We start from the raw sequence: 17,513 nt of genomic DNA, 5'->3' as shown, positions 1-17,513 counted from the left end.
GCCCCATCGGGAAGGTCTTGAGCCCCCAGAAAGTGTGTGCTTTCTAGACACTCCCTTTCCTGGTGTAGTTAAGCAAATAGAAAGTGTTGACAGCACTGACAAGAGCCGCCTGTTACAGATTGGATAAATCAGCGGATCAGGAAGACCCACTAGGGACATAGGAAGACCAAGATAGACAAGGCCTGGTGTTATCATACGCCTGGGGGTCGTTATATCCTAGAATTCAACACCCTAAGCTTGCTGCCTCTAGAAGAGACAGTACAGGGGAATTCAAACTACGATTTTCTTTGCCATTACTGTGGAAACACGGAAACATTGTAACACCTGCTGATCCATAGGTAATAGGAAATTTGTTAAGTGAGCTTTCTCCCATATAATTGGAATGGGCCTGCCTCTAGTTTGTAAATGGAGCGTTTTCCGCTTCCTTGACGTTAAGGTTAGCAGCCTAGATAGCATTGCCAGGAAGGCCACTTTGCCATCTGGCCAGAATGTATGGCTTAAAAGTAGTGTAGATAGAGAAAAAGTGGTGTATCCTGACTTCTTTAGGGTTTATGTCTGGGTGAGAGAGGAGTCCTCTCTTTCCCTTAGTGTATATGGAGATTTGGGGGGGAGGGAGGTTTCAGGTTTTGGGTTGGGCAGAGCTTGACAGAATCCTAGACTGAATCTGCCTTGTGTTGACTGTGTTGCACAGATTTAAATGTGTACGTTATGAGACTGTACTGGAAGTATTTGATCCTATTAGCCAGAACTGGTTATAAAAGCTGTTATTTATTGAGTACTTACAGTATGTTGGGTATTGTATTCAGCATTCAACAGGGATTATCTCGTTTGATCTTTAAAACAGTGCTGACAGAAATGTTATCATTAGCTTCCTTTGACTGATGAGGAAGCTGATGAGCTGGTATGCAAATGTCACCCAACTAGTGGAACTTTGTTTTTTTTTTCAATGAATATATATGTATATGTGTGTATATATACACACATATACACACACACACACACACACACATACATACATGTATCTCCCCATTGTCTCCTCACCCCACTTCCTTTCTGAATTACTTTTGAATCAAATTCAAAGCATAACATTTTATCCGTAAATCTTAAGCATTTATCTCCGAAGATAGGACCCCCTTTTTAAAATAAAACCACAATAAGGTTATTGCAGATTTTTTTTAACATTGTTCAGTGATTTCAAATACTGCATCAGTTCAGATGCCTCATGTATCTGTTAGTAAATTGGTTTGTTCCATTCAGTATTCACACACACTTAGCACTCGATTGGTATGTCTCAAGTCTCTTAAACTATAACAATTTCTCCTCCCTTTTTTTCCTTTTCTTTAATAAGCGGTCATTTGTCCTGTAGAATTTCTCACAGTCTGGATTTTACTAATTTTATCCCTTAAGTGACTTTTAACATCTTACTCTGTCCCCTGAATTGCCTGTAAACTGCTAGTTACATCTAGAGATTTGATGAAATGCATGTTTGTTTTAATCAAAAGAAGTGTGTGAGTGATGCTGATTACTTCCTTTTGTGTCGTGTCAGGAGGTGTGTTAATCTCTGATTTTCTTTGGTATTAAGAGGGATTCTTGGGTTCAGGAGTTGTTAGCTTGACCCACCGATTATAAAGTGTGTCATTAACCTAATGCTTTAGCAGTCATTGATGATCACTGCCTAAATCCAGTATTTTACTGTGGGTTGCAAAGTGGAATATTCTGACTGTATCATTCCTTCTTCATGTATTACCTGGAATTTTATAATGAAAAAAATTTCATCCTCAGCTATTCGATAACGCTGAAATATCTTTCATATATAAAAGGTAAGATAAAAGGCAAGTTTTCAAAATAATGAGATGGTTCCCTGGCATCTTACAAAGGTGACTAATTTTTTATATTTAGTATCATGAATCCGTGATATAAAATTTTTCATGTGTTTTAATACATTGCATTAATTATTCTTTTTGATGCTTAAAATTTCCCGCTCACAGGCCAATGGGAGCCTGTCAAGTTGGCTACTTTGTCATGATTGTTGGTAGCCTCCTTGCTTTCCCGTCTCTGACCACCATTGTACATTTCCTGGCCTGGACTTGAATCAGCCATTCCTCCTAGGAACATTGGTTACTTTTAATAGGAAATTGAATTTAGAAACCACAATCTGGACACTAGGGGTGCAGAGCAGGAACTCTTTAGCCACTAGTCTGGATACTGCCTTCATATTCATACTAATCAGAAGCATATTCAATTTCAGTATGTACTCAATAGAATATTATAAATGGTCACAGAAGTACCAAATGAGTAGCATTCCAAAAGTTGGTAGGTTGATTGTTTTGAAAGCAGAAAGTATACCAATGGAAACAATGTTACAAAGAATGGTTATTTCCAGGGCTAGGTCCCCACTGAATATGGAAGGGGGTTATATAATGTTAGCAGTGGGATGGTGTCTACAGCCTACAAGTTTGATACCTGACTCCAAAAAATAGTGTATTCTGAATTCAAATCTGGGATAAGTATCAAGAATATATTCTTAAGCACTACTGATCCCTACTCTGGGGGTTGGGGGACTCTTCCCTTCCTACGCTGGGTCAACCTGGTCTCAGATGGGAGGTCTGCCCTCACCCAGACGCTCTACCTGCAGTGTGTCCTCGATCACATAGGCTCCAAGTGGGATGGGGCCTCGCTGTGTGTGTACCAGGGGTCAGGAGTTCAGGGCATCTCAGAGTAGATGGCACTTCTGTAATGACTGTTCCCTTTTAGATCTGGGGTGACAGAGGCTGGGGAATGACAAGTGAGAGGAGACAAAGAGCCTCCTAGAGCATTTGGGAAAATGCTTAGTTAGGGAAAAAAAGGACAATAATAATCAGTTCAAAAATAGGGAACTGACTGGTTTGAATTTTGAAGTCACCTCCAGACCATTGTTAATGGACTAAAACAGTAAATATTTCACCTCAGGGTGAAAAAATCATGTAAATGATGTATTCTAATGTAGCAAATGTTTAAAAAGGTCAACATAACACAATTTCTTATTAACATATCTGCCTTTAGATTTCCTTTGTTGCATTTATAACTGCTACAGAGATGCCACACCTGCATCGACATGAAGATGAGAAGTTCTTCTTCAATGCCAGAGTCCAGAGGGAAGCCCTACCCAGCATACGGGACTCGCCTACCAAGCAGCTTTCTGTGGTCGTGCCTTCATACAATGAAGAAAAACGGTGTAAGCCCTACTCGATTTTTTTGGTAAGGGGTAATTTGGGAAGAAAAGGACATTTAAAGTATGGACTTGGCCAGAAGGTTGATACCTGTGGGCTATGGAGAGTGCACAGTTGGTAGTTGTAGTTCAGGAGAGAAAGAATGAGTGTTAGCAGCCGCATCAGGTCTAGGGCTGAAGTGTTCCAGAGGAGTGATGAGCAAGAGGTGAACAGAAGACAGACATTCCAGGTGGAAATGGCCACTGGGGGGCAGTCCAGGAGGGACTTGTTAGGTTATTCAGGCATTTTCCATATGCAAACTGTTCTGGGACTGGGAAAGTTATTTTCAAAAGCAATTTTTAATATATATTTTTTTCTTTAAGTGCCTGTAATGATGGATGAAGCTCTGGGCTATCTAGAGGAGAGACAGGTATTGTGTTTTCTCATCCAGTATGGGGTCTAATTAAAAGTAGAGCAGGTCATCAAGCTGTGGACCCCGGGCTAGATCCACTGTGAGAGGCAGTGCCGTCCATTCTCGGGCCATCGTGGTCCTGGCCTCTGTGCTCAGCATGTTGCCAGCTGTCAGCCATTTGCAGGCAAGCCCGACAGCACACTCCCTCCAGAGCAAACAGGAAAGCTGATGTTCCTCTTACGGACTCTCCCTCCCCCCTTTGATCCTCTCTTGCTTGATGATATACTTAAAATTGAGTGATAGTGTGTCTGCAGACTTTGTATGACAGCACAATGCTGTTTTTGCTTTTGTGACTTTTTAAGTAAGACATTTATTTGAAAAAGACCTATAACTAGAGTGAAATCATTTTGTATGTATTATTCTGAAGAGTCCCCCCTCATTTATTTTCCTCTGCTTTCTCTGCATAAAGAGAAGAAAAGTAGCATGTGCCCCTCGTTTGTATCCGCTGCCATTGGAATCTCTTGGGAGAGTTTAAGAAAATAAGTAAGATTTATGGCTGTTTCTTTTTTTTAGAAAACTCCTTGTTTTGATTTACTTTGTTTTAGGTTTTTTTGTGTAAAGGGAAAAGAGAAGATTCATCGAAAGAGGGAAAAAAAGAGGAAGAGGACTGAGCCCTTATTATATTTGAGCTTCTGCCTCTATTATGTGTAATCTGCACACCAGCCACGTGGACTAGGTTGTGTTATTTTTTTTGCGAGAAAATAGGCCCAAAATGCTAACTTGCCCGAGGTCATAAAGCTAAGAAGTGGCACAGCCACGTGGAACCTGCACCCCTGACTTCAGACCTCATGGCTTTGCCTTGTATACCTCGTAGCCTCTGAGTGGTGCTCAGGAGGGCAGCCAGGGGAGCACGGGAGGCCCGTGGAGACTTGGTCCGAGTTCACCTTCAACTCCCTCCCAGTCTGTGGTCTCCTTTCTGTCCTTGGCCTTTTTCCTTTATGTGCTTTGTGCACTTATATTTATGTTCATATTTATACATATCAACACTAAAACAATTGTTTCTTTTTTTAAATTTTTTTTATTGAAGTAGAGTTGATTTACAATGCTGTGCCAATCTCCGCTGTACGGCAAAGTGACTCAGTTATACACATGTAGACATTCTTTTTTTAATATTCTTTTTGATTATGGCTTATCACAGGATATTGAATATAGTTCCCTGTGCTGTACATTGGGACCTTGTTGTTTATCCATTCTAAATGTAATAGTTTGCATCTACCAACCCCAAACTCCCAGTCCATCCCACCCCCCCCACCACCACCTTTAGCAACCACAAGTCTGTCCTCTATGTCTATGAGTCTGTTTCTGTTCTGTAGATAGGTTCATCTGTGCCATATTTTAGATTCCACATATAAGTGATATCATATGGTATTTGTCTTTCTTTTTCTGACTTATTTCACTTAGTATAATAATCTCTAGTTGCATTCATGTTGCTGCAAATGGCATTATTTCATTCTTTTTTATGACTAATATTCCATTGTATTATATACCACATTTTCTTTATCCATTCATCTGTTGATGGACATTTAGGTTGTTTCCATGTTTTGGCTGTTGTGAACAGTGATGCTGTGAACATAGGGGTGCATATATCTTTTTGAATTATAGTTTTGTCCGGGTGTATTCCCAGGAGTGGGATTGCTGGATCATATGGTAATTCTGTTTTTAGTTTTTTGAGGAACCTTCATACTGTTTTTCATAGTGGCTGTATCAACTGACATTCCCACCAACAGTGTAGGAGGGTTCCCTCTTCTCCACACCCTCTCCAGCATTTATTTGTAGACTTTATAATGATGGCCATTCTGACTGGTATGAGGTGGTACCTCATTGCAGTTTTGATTTGCATTTCTCTAATAATTAGTGATGTTGAGCATCTTTTCATGTGCCTACTGGCCATCTGTATGTCTGCTTTGGAGAAAGTCTGTTAAGGTCTTCTGCACATTTTTCAATTGGGTTATTTGTAAAACAGTTGTTTCTTAACTTTCTTACAACTTTATTAGAAATCTTGATGGTAGTCATGCCAAATTGTGGTATTTTATCTTTGCTTCTTGCAGAAACAAGATCCTACATTCACTTATGAAGTAATAGTAGTTGATGATGGCAGCAAAGACGAGACTTCAAAGGTAAGTAAACTTGCTTTTAGAATTGCCAACAGATGGAATAATTTGCAAATGTAAAATCATATTTCTACTCGTCAGAGAACCCTAAAGCTGTGCCAGATACTCTCCATTTAACATAAGTGGGTAGTAGAAAAAGCAGAGAGATGTCATATATGGGAAGCTGGAAAATATACCCGCCTTTCCACTGCTCCTTGAGACCAGGGAAGCTTGGAAGGTCACCAGATAGGGAGAGAGTACACATAACAACAGTTCACCTTGGCCTCTGGGGAACCCTCTTTGCCCACCAATTTATGGTTCCTTTTATTCTAAGCATAATTCTTTTCTCTATGCTCCACCTTAAATTATGGTTTCTAAAGTAGTCATGCAAATAGGAAAACACCTTCATATCTGCCCCTGGGGATTGGGTATGTCCTTTGGCCTACCCCACAGTCCCTTCTAGATTGACCCATGGGGTGACAGTATCTTAGGGTTTATCCTCTCTCCTTCCTGCATTCCTAGACCTGTAACTACTGGGCCCTGGTGCATTAATCCTGCAGTAGTACATGTATTAAATCTTGTCAGTGATCCTGATAAATTACTCTCCAAACATCTAAGTATTTTTGTTATTATGACTGCTTCACATTTTGGTTTTTGACACTCATGTTTCTATAATAAAAGATTCACTTACGGTGCTATTAATATTCCTGTTAAATGGCAACATAATAGATCTTAAATATACAGGGGAATATCTGTTCACCTGATTATTCATCAGTTATGATTTTGGTCAACTCCAGCTGTGCAGGAAGTGCTGGACACTGGCTGGACCCCACAGGTACACGCGCCTGCCCCCTGGTATAAGGAGCCCCCAGGACAGTCAGGCAGCACGGCTCCAATTGCTGTAATGCAGGTAAAAATGGAGCCAAAGAGAAAGATGCTGAAAAGAATTTGAGAGAAAGAGAACTAAACCTCTAAGGGTGATAATGACTAGGAACATGGAGGATAGTATATTCAAAGTGAAAAAAATATATAATGTAAACAAAGGCATAGAGGCCTGAAAGTATTGGTGGATCTGTGTTAGGAAGAGTAGGTGCTGCACTTGGAATAGTATGACTTGAAAGATGAACACAAACTGTCCCACAGTTTATTAGTATATGAAGGGAGTGGTGTAGAAAGTCAGCATCGGGCATCTACTGCTGAGATGACCGAGCAGCCTCAGCCCCGCTGAGAAGAAGCAGCTTTTCCTGAAGAGTATTTCCTTCAAGGCCTTTTGCCATGTGAGTCTCAGGCTGCTCTCTGGAAGGATCCAAGAGGGAGAGGTTCGCACTTGTTCCCAAGGTTGGGAGAAACAGAAAACTTGAAATCATAGTTTGTAAAATTTTTTTTTTAAAAAAAGAAAAAGGAACTCTTTTCCCCTAAGTTGAGTATTTATTATCTTCCCGTAACACGTTTCACTCTCCGAGGGGTCTGGGAAAAAATTTAGATATAATTCTTGTTCTTAAGGAATTTTAAACTAAGGGGTAAAATTTATGCCAAAGTACAGAATAAGAGAGTATTGCATTTGTACAGAGATATTTATTATACCCTCAAACAACATAAGATGCCAGAAAGGTAAGCATTCCATGTGAGCTGAATTCACAAATGGTGAGCAAGTGTCAGCTGCTGCCGTGTTCTGCAGGGCATACTGTGAAGTGTCAGTGTCTGTATAAGCCAAGCAGGTGGGCCTCAGTGGTGTTTGTTTCCTTCAAAGCCAGATCACGTCCCCTTTAGAAAGAGCCCTCATCCTCGCCTGGTCAAGTGCCTTTCAGTGCACTCAGCTGCATGCCCAGTGACTTCATCTTCCTGGTTTGGGTCTTATGATGACTATCATGCTTTCTGCCACCCCAGAATAAACATCAGCAACTCAAATAAATGTTCTCTGAATAGACATTTCTTGAGCCATTAACATGAGTCAAGGAGTAGGACTGGTGCTAAAATACAAAGATGGAGCCCTGCCTCTACCTTCAAGGACTTCACATCCAATACTGGAGACACGCTCCAGAGAAATAGAGCACAATGTGTTCGATATTTTCATCAGTTAGAAAGTGTCTCATGAGGGGAGCTTATGTAACAGAAAGTGTTTGATTATCTCATACGCCAGAAGGTCTGGACATTGTTGTTTCAGCATTTGGACAGTGTCAAGTGGCTGGATCCCTGTCTTTTCAGTTACCACACTCTCCCTCATCATCAAACGGGCACAGCTCCAAATATCACTGATCCTGAGGCAGTTGAGACAGTCAGGACATTAAGAATTCTCTTGTGTGCCTCTCTCCTTTTATAACCAGGAATAAAAATCTTCACAAGAAGCTCCCACCCTCCAGCAGACCTCCCCTAGAGTCCATGAGGCAGAACTTTGGTGATATGGCCACCTTTGCCTGCAAGAGGGGCTGGGAAAGTATAAATACATGGTAAAGAGGATTTGGACCAATAATGATTCATCTCCTAGGACTGCACACACTGTCACTATGCAGACTGGGGCCAAAGGAGCAAGGAAAGAGGTGTTGTTTGTTGGGTAAGCAGCTAACAGTGCCACCACAGTCCTATAATAAGAGTATGTCCAAAGGACGGTGGCTACCCTTGTTCACTGATATTAATCAATTCCAGGCTGTGTGTCAGGCACTAAAATATTAATCCTTGGGACTTCCCTGGTGGCACAGTGGTTAAGAATCCACCTGTCAATGCAGGGGACACAGGGATCGCCCTGGTCCAGGAAGATCCCACATGCCGCAGAGCAACTAAGCCCGTGAGCCGCAACTATTGAGCCCACGCGCTCTAGGGCCCGCATGCCACAACTACTGAGCCCACACGCCTAGAGCCTGTGCTCTGCAACAAGAGAAGCCACTGCAGTGAGAAGTCTGCACACCGCAACAAGAGTAGCAACAAGCCTGCGCACAGCAACCAAGATCCAAAGCAGCCAAAAGAAAAAAAAAAAAAATATATATATATATATATATACACACACACATATATACATATATACACATATATATACATGTATATATTAATCCTTGGCTTTAAGTAGCTCATAGCCAAGTGGGGAGGGGTACAGTTCATTACTAAATGAGTGGTGCAGAGTGATTTATAGCAAATATAGATCACTGTTCCATGACTTTGATTATTAATAATAATGAAGTCAGGAAAGTTTCAGGCATCCCGGAGTCTTGAGCCTGTTCCTAGTGGGAAGGCTCTACAGATCTACAGATGAGAGATCTATCTGATCTACAGATGAGAGAAGTAACAGTTGAATGGGAAAATGCATTAGGAATACTTATTAGAATTATACTTTTTCCCTGGGGAAGGTGACGATGGGCGTGGAAGCTAGGAAGAAGAAATGGTGTTTGAGCTGAGTCTGAAGACAGGAGTGCAAACACCAGATAAGAATAGCTTCACAGGGGTTTCCCTGGTGACGCAGTGATTAAGAATCCACCTGCCAATGCATGGGACACAGGTTCGAGCCCTGGTCCAGGAAGATCCCACATGCCACGGAACAGCTAAGCCTGTGCACCACCACTACTGAGCCTGTGCTCTAGAGCCCGCGAGCCACAAGTACTGAGCCCACATGCCACAGCTACTGAAGCCCGCATGCCTAGAATCTGTGCTCCGCAACAAGAGAGGCCACTGCAATGAGAAGCCCGTGCACCACAACAAAGAGTAGCCCCAGCTCACCACAGCTAAAGAAAGGCCACACGCAGCAATGGAGACCCAATGCAGCCAAAAATAAATAAAAATTAAAAAAAAATAACTTCACAACTGCCTATGGAAATGAGCCTCAGAGGCAAGGGGTGATGAAGAGGTTCTGCAGAGGGTGATGTGGAAAAGCAAAGGGCATGAGCCACACCCCAATGGCTTGAAGTCTAAATGAGGGACAAAGAGATGTTGATAGCAAATACAGATCACCATTTCATGACTTTGATACTAGATCAAAGAGTAATGGCAGTCGCTTAAGATAATAGTGAAGTCAAAGGAAAATGTTTAAGATGCTGGAGTTTTGAGCATATTAGAGGCTGAGGACCCAGAAAAGAGGAAGAGATTGAAGATTCAGAAGAGGACAGATCGTGGATGATTATCTGCTGAGAGCCAGGAATTCGAGTGAGAAGATTTGGGGAAAATGGTCTAGGATACAAACAGCTTCTCTGCGGAATGAGGTCAGTTGCTGACAAGTAAACAGGTCATTAGGCAGTATTGGGAGCCCAATCATAAATGTGTACCAGGGCTTCCCTGGTGGCGCAGTGGTTGAGAGTCCGCCTGCCGATGCAGGGGACACGGGTTCGTGCCCCGGTCCGGGAAGATCCCACGTGCCACGGAGCAGCTAGGCCCGTGAGCCATGGCCGCTGAGCCTACGCGTCCGGAGCCTGTGCTCTGCAACGGGAGAGGCCGCGACAGTGAGAGGCCCGCGTAACACACACACACACACAAAAATGTGTACCAGTCAATTAGAGCATGGGTTTTATTTTTACTTTTTCTAGCAGCTTGGTAGCCTAGGCAAAAAAGTCAAGAGAATAAGAGATGGCCACTGCCTGTTCTGGTGTTTCCTCTGCAGGAAAGTGAATTGTGACTTCGACCTAGTAGGTCAGTGTCGGATCTTGGCACCAGGAATTCAACAACTCCTCTCGGCCACCAAAATGTGCGGTGGGTATAATCTAGTCACAAGGAGAGGGCAATTAGAATAGCAGTGTTTAAGCCAAAATCAGAGACCCAGTTTATATTGCTGTCTTGGAATTCAAATTTATTTTATTCTGACTTTTATATAATTTGACAGGTAGCTTTTAAATATTGCCAGAAATATGGAAGTGACAAAGTTCGAGTGATAACGCTGGTGAAGAATCGTGGGAAAGGCGGAGCTATTAGGATGGTAATACCTAATTTCAGCATTTTTATTTGAAATATAAAGGTATTTTGAATAACCTCTTTTGCAGATTACAGTACATGTATGTCCTACAGCCAGCTAGTTAAATACTAGTCTTTCAAATTAGTGGTAAATTGCTTTTAATAATAACTTCATGCATATATGTACATATAATATCCAATTAAAAAATATCATGCCATATCTATAACATACTGGGTGACTCAGGAAAATGTTTATCTTGTTCAAAGTTGAAAACATTGCCCTCTGTCTCTTATGTGTCTTTGACATAGTTACCAGATAATACAATTACATGATTTTTTGCAGTTTACAAAATGCTTTCATGTATTGAGTTTTACCTATATGAAGGTGCTATGCAAAACATGGTAGTGTGAATTAAGATAAATCTGGGACTTCCCTGGTGGTCCAGTGGTCAGGACTCCATGCTTCCACTGCAGGGGTCTGGGAACTAGGATCCCCAAAAACTGCACAGTGTGACTGAAAAGAAAAAGATAAATCTGATATGGTCACTCCTGATGTAATTTGCAGTCTAATACAAAAAGTGATGGTACTTATGAGAGAGGCACAGATGAGGTACAGTAGAAGTTCCAGCAAAGAAGAGGTTACTTTCAGCAGAGGCATATCAGGTAGGAATCAAGATACACTGAAAAAGATCTAAAAGCAAGATATGTGAAAGAAAATCCAAACAACAGTGCCTTAAATGATGTAGAGGTTAATTTATTTATTTTGTGCCTCCCAAAGAAGTCTAGATGTAGGCAGTGCAGGGCTCATTCAACAACTCCTCAGGAACCCAGCTTCCTGCCTTTTCGCTCCCTCTTCCTCCTGCCCACCTGCATACAAAGTGACTGTGGGAGCACCAGCCATTACCTCCTCATTCCAGACAGGAAGGGTAGAGGGCAAAAGACACACGCCAGTTAGTTTGTCCCTTCTAAGGAACCTTCCCAGAAGCTCCACCCAGTGACTGGCCAGAACAGCCACCCCCATTTCCAAGGAAGGCTGAGAGATGTTTTTTCTGACATTTTCATTCTCGGCCAAATCAGGGTTTCATTTGTAAGGAAGAAGAAAAGAATAGGTATTAGGTAACTAGCAACCTTGGGCACATGAGTAAAATAGCAAACTTCACAAAAGATATGTCCCTGAAGCCAGGCCTCCAACGATGGTGAACACTGGCTTCCACTTGCTGACTGATTATTTTGAGCTGAACAGCAAAAATTTACCACTTCAACATAATTATCACATTTAAACCTCCTCACATCATCTCAGTGAGTTAGGTCCTATTATTTTGATTATATAGATGAGGAAATTGAGTCATAGATAGGTAAAGTGACTTACTCAACGTCACATAGATATTAAGGCAAGATTTGGATTGGGTTGATTTAACCATGAAATCGTGCTCTTCACCTCCCTGATCCCATATGGAGAAAGATTTGAGAGAAGAGCATGCCAGTCAGCAGAGCAAGAAAAGACAGAAGTAGGAACTCTTGGGGTATGTACTAGAAGCAGTGAGTTTTCTCTGACAGGGTCACAGGATATGCAGAAAGGAGAAAAAGAAAATAAGATTGATGCAATATCATCGTGGGCTTTAAATGCACCCATTCATTTATTTATTCAGCCCACATTTGAGTGCTCACTAAGTGCCACGTATTTCATTAGAGATGCCAAGATGAAAGATACCTGTCCTGTCCGTAGGGTATCATAGTTCACTAGTGTTATAAATGCTCCAGTATAAATGCTCTGGGAGGAGCAGCAAAGACTTCCCACAGGAGATAAATTCTGGATGGACTCTTGAAGGAGGATTAGGAATTCTCTAGGCAAAATTCGAGGCAGGGAGCTTGCAGAGGAGAACATGAACAAAGACACAACAAAGGAACTTCTAGTGGTACATGAGGCTTGACTTTAGAGATACGCTGGAGGGTTATGTGGGTGTAGATCACAGACTTCAGGCTAGAGGCTGCTAGACTTTCACCATTGACAGAGTGACAGCAGCCAGCGCAGTGGTGTAGGCAAGGTACCATGAATATTTGGATTATGATGGTGACACAACAGAGGAAGAGGAAAAGACGAATATGAGAGGTATGCAAAGTGAGGTAGAATTGTGTCAGGTGATCGGAGAGAGCAATGAGTTACCGGTAAGTAGCCTTGGGTACCTGAGAGGGGGAGGATGTCGTTAGAGAAGAGGTGAAACACTGGAAGAGGAGCTGGTTTAAGAGACAATATGTTTAGTTGAGTTTGAGCCATACTGAGTTTGAGATGCCAAGTAGTGGTATCCAGAATAGCCTGGTGGAGAGGGTGTGAGAGTCATCCACATGTGTCAGCTGAGAGTTGAAGCCATTCAGTTGGCAAGGAAGAGGGTATAGAAGGAAAAGAGGGCCAAGAACCAAGCCTTGGGGCAAAGAGGCACATGAGGAAGAAGAAAAATCAGAAAGAACAGAGGGGAGAGGGTGTGACTGAATGGACAACTGTGGGAGCAGCTAACTTAGACTCTTTCCAAGAAGTCTGGCAGTGAAGTGGAGGCCATCCAGATAGGATGTGAGAGTAGCAGGCATTCAAAAGCCCCCTTTAAAGAAAACGATGAGGTGGCTGAAACAAGTTTGAGGGCGAAGGCAATTTTCCATTAATATTGTGTAACAACCTACAGTTCAGCCTTATCAGGTATCATTGAAATAGTCCTTTATCGTTTTTTTTATTTCAAACGTATAGCTACAGATTTTGTGCCTTGTAATGTTTACTCTTTTCCAAAACTTAATAATGTTTATAGATTAAATATAACATTTTTATTTCTGCTTTTTTACCCATATTCTAACAGATATGATAAAGAAAATTACAGATACTAATTAGCCTTATGCTATACAATAATCGATCAAATTTGTCTAGATTTGTATACATACATCTTATCTATAGCCACACTACTGAGTGACATCAAAGCTGTATTCTGTATCAAACCATAAATATATTTACACTTAAGACACACTGTATTCACTCACATGCACCATGAAATTAAGAGTTGATGCGTAAATCACTTTTTGGCCTTTTGGCTAAGATCAAGTGAAGAGTTGATGCATAGTTTATTTCTGAGTGAAATATACACTCGTAGAGCCATATTCTGCCCAAAAGACCAATCAATTCAAAATTGAATGGCGTAATTTTGCTAAGTGTCAGATGCCTCAGATAGCAAAATAACATTTGAATATATCCATACTTTCTAAATTTTAGTGACATTCCACATTTCTTTATTCAACAATTAATTTTAAATACTTTAGATTCCATAATAAAAGATAGTGAAGATCTATCATGTTATGATGCATGTCATAGCAAAGCTATCTATGTTTTGTTCTTCCTATGCTGCTGTAAGGAACCCCTGATCCCTTTTATGCAGCATAATACATATACAATACAGATATAATATTTATGATAGGTATTTTACATTTTTATTCTTACTGATGCAGCATATCTTTAACTTATCCAAATCTATTTTCTTATCTTGATATTTTCCAAGGTATTAATAGTATGACTTCACAAAGTTTTAAAAATCATGAAATAGACATTAGCTACTTTTGGAAAGATCTTATCGATGTAATTTACGTTCAGTGAACTTCGGCCTCTTTCTGCCATTTCATACCTAATATTTAATTCTTGGATATTTTAAGTACAAACTGATATGTCACCGAATTTAACAAACTGATATGTCACTGAATTTAACCTTGATTTTAAGCAACTTTCTTTTCTTTGAAATTTTTAAATCCAGGGTGTATTCAGTTCTCGAGGAGAAAAGATCCTCATGGCAGATGCTGATGGAGCCACAAAGTTTCCAGATATTGAGAAATTAGAAAAAGGACTGAATGATCTACAGCCTTGGCCTGTGAGTATAAGAATATAGTTTAAACAATATTCATTAAAGAATAGAGGGGGTCTAAAGTAAAGTTAAAATGATATTTACCTGTAAGTTAAACAATTGGGAGATTTTTTTTTTGGTGTGAAATTCCTGTATACAGTCCCACAGAAGAGCTAATATTTTATTATAAACATCTGCTGATTTTCTGAGATTCACTTGACAATTACTTATTTAATATTCTGTCCGTCTCAATTTTAAATTGCTTTACTTCTACCAGAGTTTTAATATTTATCATGCATATTTAGCTAAGTCTTTTATTTAAAAGCATAGACTGAGACTTCTGGGTAAAGATGTGAAATGAAACTGAATCACCAGACTCTTGTTTTTGGTGAAACAAACAAAAACAAAACACAAGCAGCAATCTCTCAAAAAAAGATTATGTGTAAGTGCGTGCCATAACTTCAGAAAGTGGAGGTTGACTTCCACTCAGTATAATACATTCGACTTTCATCCAAATTGCTATGTATATCAGCAATTTGTTCCTTTTAATCACTAAGTAATATTCCATTGTATGGGTGTACCACAGTTTCTTTATCCATCCAACTGTTGAAGGACATTTGGACTGTTTTCCAGCATTTGGCAATTATGAATAAAGCCAGTATCAACATTTGTTTTGAATTAAAAAAGTAGAGGTTGAGGAAAGAAAGAAAATCTTGGTGCCATTCCCACCTCTTAAAAGCCATTTAGAGAAAGAAGATGAATTTATCAAATTCTGAGCGTTTTTAAAAATATTCCCAATCTAGAAAGAATCAGACTTCAAGAATGAGTTAGCACCCATAGACAACCGTATCCCAGGATTCTAGCAGAAGCGGAAATTGCTAGGGCTCACCATTGTCCTGGCCTCAGACTGGGTTTGGGTTGATCACAGATCCACGTGATTGGATCCATTCCTCAGAGGAGTGTACCCTTGTCCTTGTACAGGGTACGACAAAATCTCACAACAGCAAGGAACCCAGATAACCCAGGAAAGCTACATAGAGCTTTAGGGTGCTGCCCGCCACCACCAAGTATAATCCTCAGGCCTTGAGACTCTAGTTCAGAAGGGAAAAATAGGTATCACGAAAGGTAGAAGTTTATCAAGGAGAATTCACCTATACTGTACAAGAGCTACCCATGTTAATCATGACAAAATGAAAAGAAATAAATGGCAGCTACACCAACATATTACTACAGAAAAAGAATTAAAGAAAGTTTCATACAAAAGGAAGATAAACCCCATCTGAAAGCCAGTGTAATCCAAGGAAAAGGCTAAAATTACACAAGAGTATTTTTGCTAAAGAAATAATACTTAATGAAAGTAAGAATTCAGCAACACAGGCAATTTGAAGGTGAGATGACAATTGCAGATTTAAGAAAACAAATTGAGGGCCAAAATAAGATCAATAAATGGAACTATCCATGAATGAAATAGACCAGATTTAAACTTAATTATTATATTTGTTAAAATATTATTATATATTTGTTAAAATAATTCCTGATCATTCAAAAAGTAAACAATTTAAAACACCACACATAGAAAACCTATTAAAGCAAAACATCCAAAACCCAGAAAATTTAATAATAATTATAAAAATCCATCTCATATTTCTCTTCCTAGGAATAAATATCTATTTAATTTCATAGTTTGTGAAATATTGTTTCTTCCTCCACCATCACCCACTCCCGTTTGTTTTTTCAAGATACTAAATAAATTAACTAATATTCTTAAAAGAATTAGTTTTGCAAATATCCCTTTTACCTGTGCTGTTCAAAGCAGTAGCTACATGTGGCTATTTAAGTCAATTAAAATTAAATAAAATTTTACTTCTTCAGTCTCACTGACCACATTGCAAATACATGTGGTTAGTAGCTACCTTATTGGCTGACACAGATGTAGAGCATGTCCAAAATCAAAGTGATTTTGGACAGTGAAATTATTAAATTATTATTGGATATGTTACATGTTCACTCTTACTAAAAAAAGTATGTCTTTTTTCATCTCTTAGTAAATCATGATAAGCTAAAAGAAAAGTCCAACTGGTGAAATTCTTGGGTTTGATATCCTAGTTCTCTCCAGAGAATCTACGGAGACTTGATATATTTCTCCCGCATTATTTCTCTACCTTGGGGACCCAAGAGTGGGAGGGAGAGTGGAAGGTGTCAGATTGTTAGCTGCCTATATGTCATTCTGTGGTGGGGCAAAGAAAAGTTAAATGATTCAGCCAAAGTCAGGGGGTGAACCAAACCATACACTGGAAAAAAAATCTGAACCTTCCTCTTATAAATCCAGGTCCTCTGAAAAGGAAAGGAGTTCTGATGTCATCTTTTTTTCTAATCCTAACCCAATTTACTGCATTGTTACTATAAATGTTGAGTTTTTGTTTTGTTTTGTTTTTTGTTTTTTTGCGGTATGTGGGCCTCGCACTGCTGTGGCCTCTCCCGTTGCGGAGCACAGGCTCCGGACGTGCAGGCTCAGCGGCCGTGGCTCATGGGCCCAGCCACTTCGCGGCATGTGGGATCTTCCCAGACCGGGGCACGAACCCGTGTCCCCTGCATCGGCAGGCGGACTCTCAACCACTGCGCCACCAGGGAAGCCCTATGATGTATTTTTAAATCCTCTGGAGCTAGTCCTTCATCACTCTTAGAATTTTCTCGGCTCTTCTTCATTCTTTATTTTTCAATATTAACTTCCAAATCAGCTTGTCTAAATCAATGAAAAGTTATTTTTATGTTTTCATTGGTATGGCATTAAATTTAAAGATTAGCTTAATGAGCATTGCCTTTTCAGTGCTGTCAGTGCATCCTCTCATCCATGGTCATGGCATGCCCTCTGTGGCTGGATTTTTTTGTTTCCTTTGGTTGCGTTTATATCTTTCCTTTATTTAGATCTTGCCACATTTCTTGTAAAGTTTATAGATTTTTCTTATTGATGTTATAAATACTGTCTTTTCGGGGCTTCCCTGGTGGCGCAGTGGTTGGGAGTCTGCCT

At 40.2% G+C, this 17,513-nt stretch overlaps 1 protein-coding gene across 3 annotated transcripts in view; it reads left to right on the top strand.

The window, feature by feature from the left end:
* The window catches only part of ALG5 (ALG5 dolichyl-phosphate beta-glucosyltransferase), a 36,452-nt gene that overhangs the window by 542 nt on the left and 18,397 nt on the right, over window positions 1-17,513 (top strand). For 2 of the 3 annotated variants that reach the window (XM_079902623.1, XM_079902624.1), the window contains exons 2-6: window positions 3,043-3,214; window positions 3,572-3,618; window positions 5,709-5,777; window positions 10,549-10,641; window positions 14,399-14,512. In XM_079902623.1, the coding sequence (XP_079758749.1) occupies window positions 3,043-3,214; window positions 3,572-3,618; window positions 5,709-5,777; window positions 10,549-10,641; window positions 14,399-14,512 (495 nt within the window). The remainder of the gene's footprint in view (window positions 1-3,042; window positions 3,215-3,571; window positions 3,619-5,708; window positions 5,778-10,548; window positions 10,642-14,398; window positions 14,513-17,513) is intronic. The other variant, XM_079902625.1, reaches the window with a different exon arrangement.

This window comes from Stenella coeruleoalba (assembly GCF_951394435.1).
Source record: "Stenella coeruleoalba genome assembly, chromosome: 18".
NCBI lineage: Eukaryota > Metazoa > Chordata > Mammalia > Artiodactyla > Delphinidae > Stenella > Stenella coeruleoalba.
The sequence above is the reverse complement of the archived record's forward strand: the minus strand, read 5'-3'. Positions and strand labels throughout refer to the sequence as shown.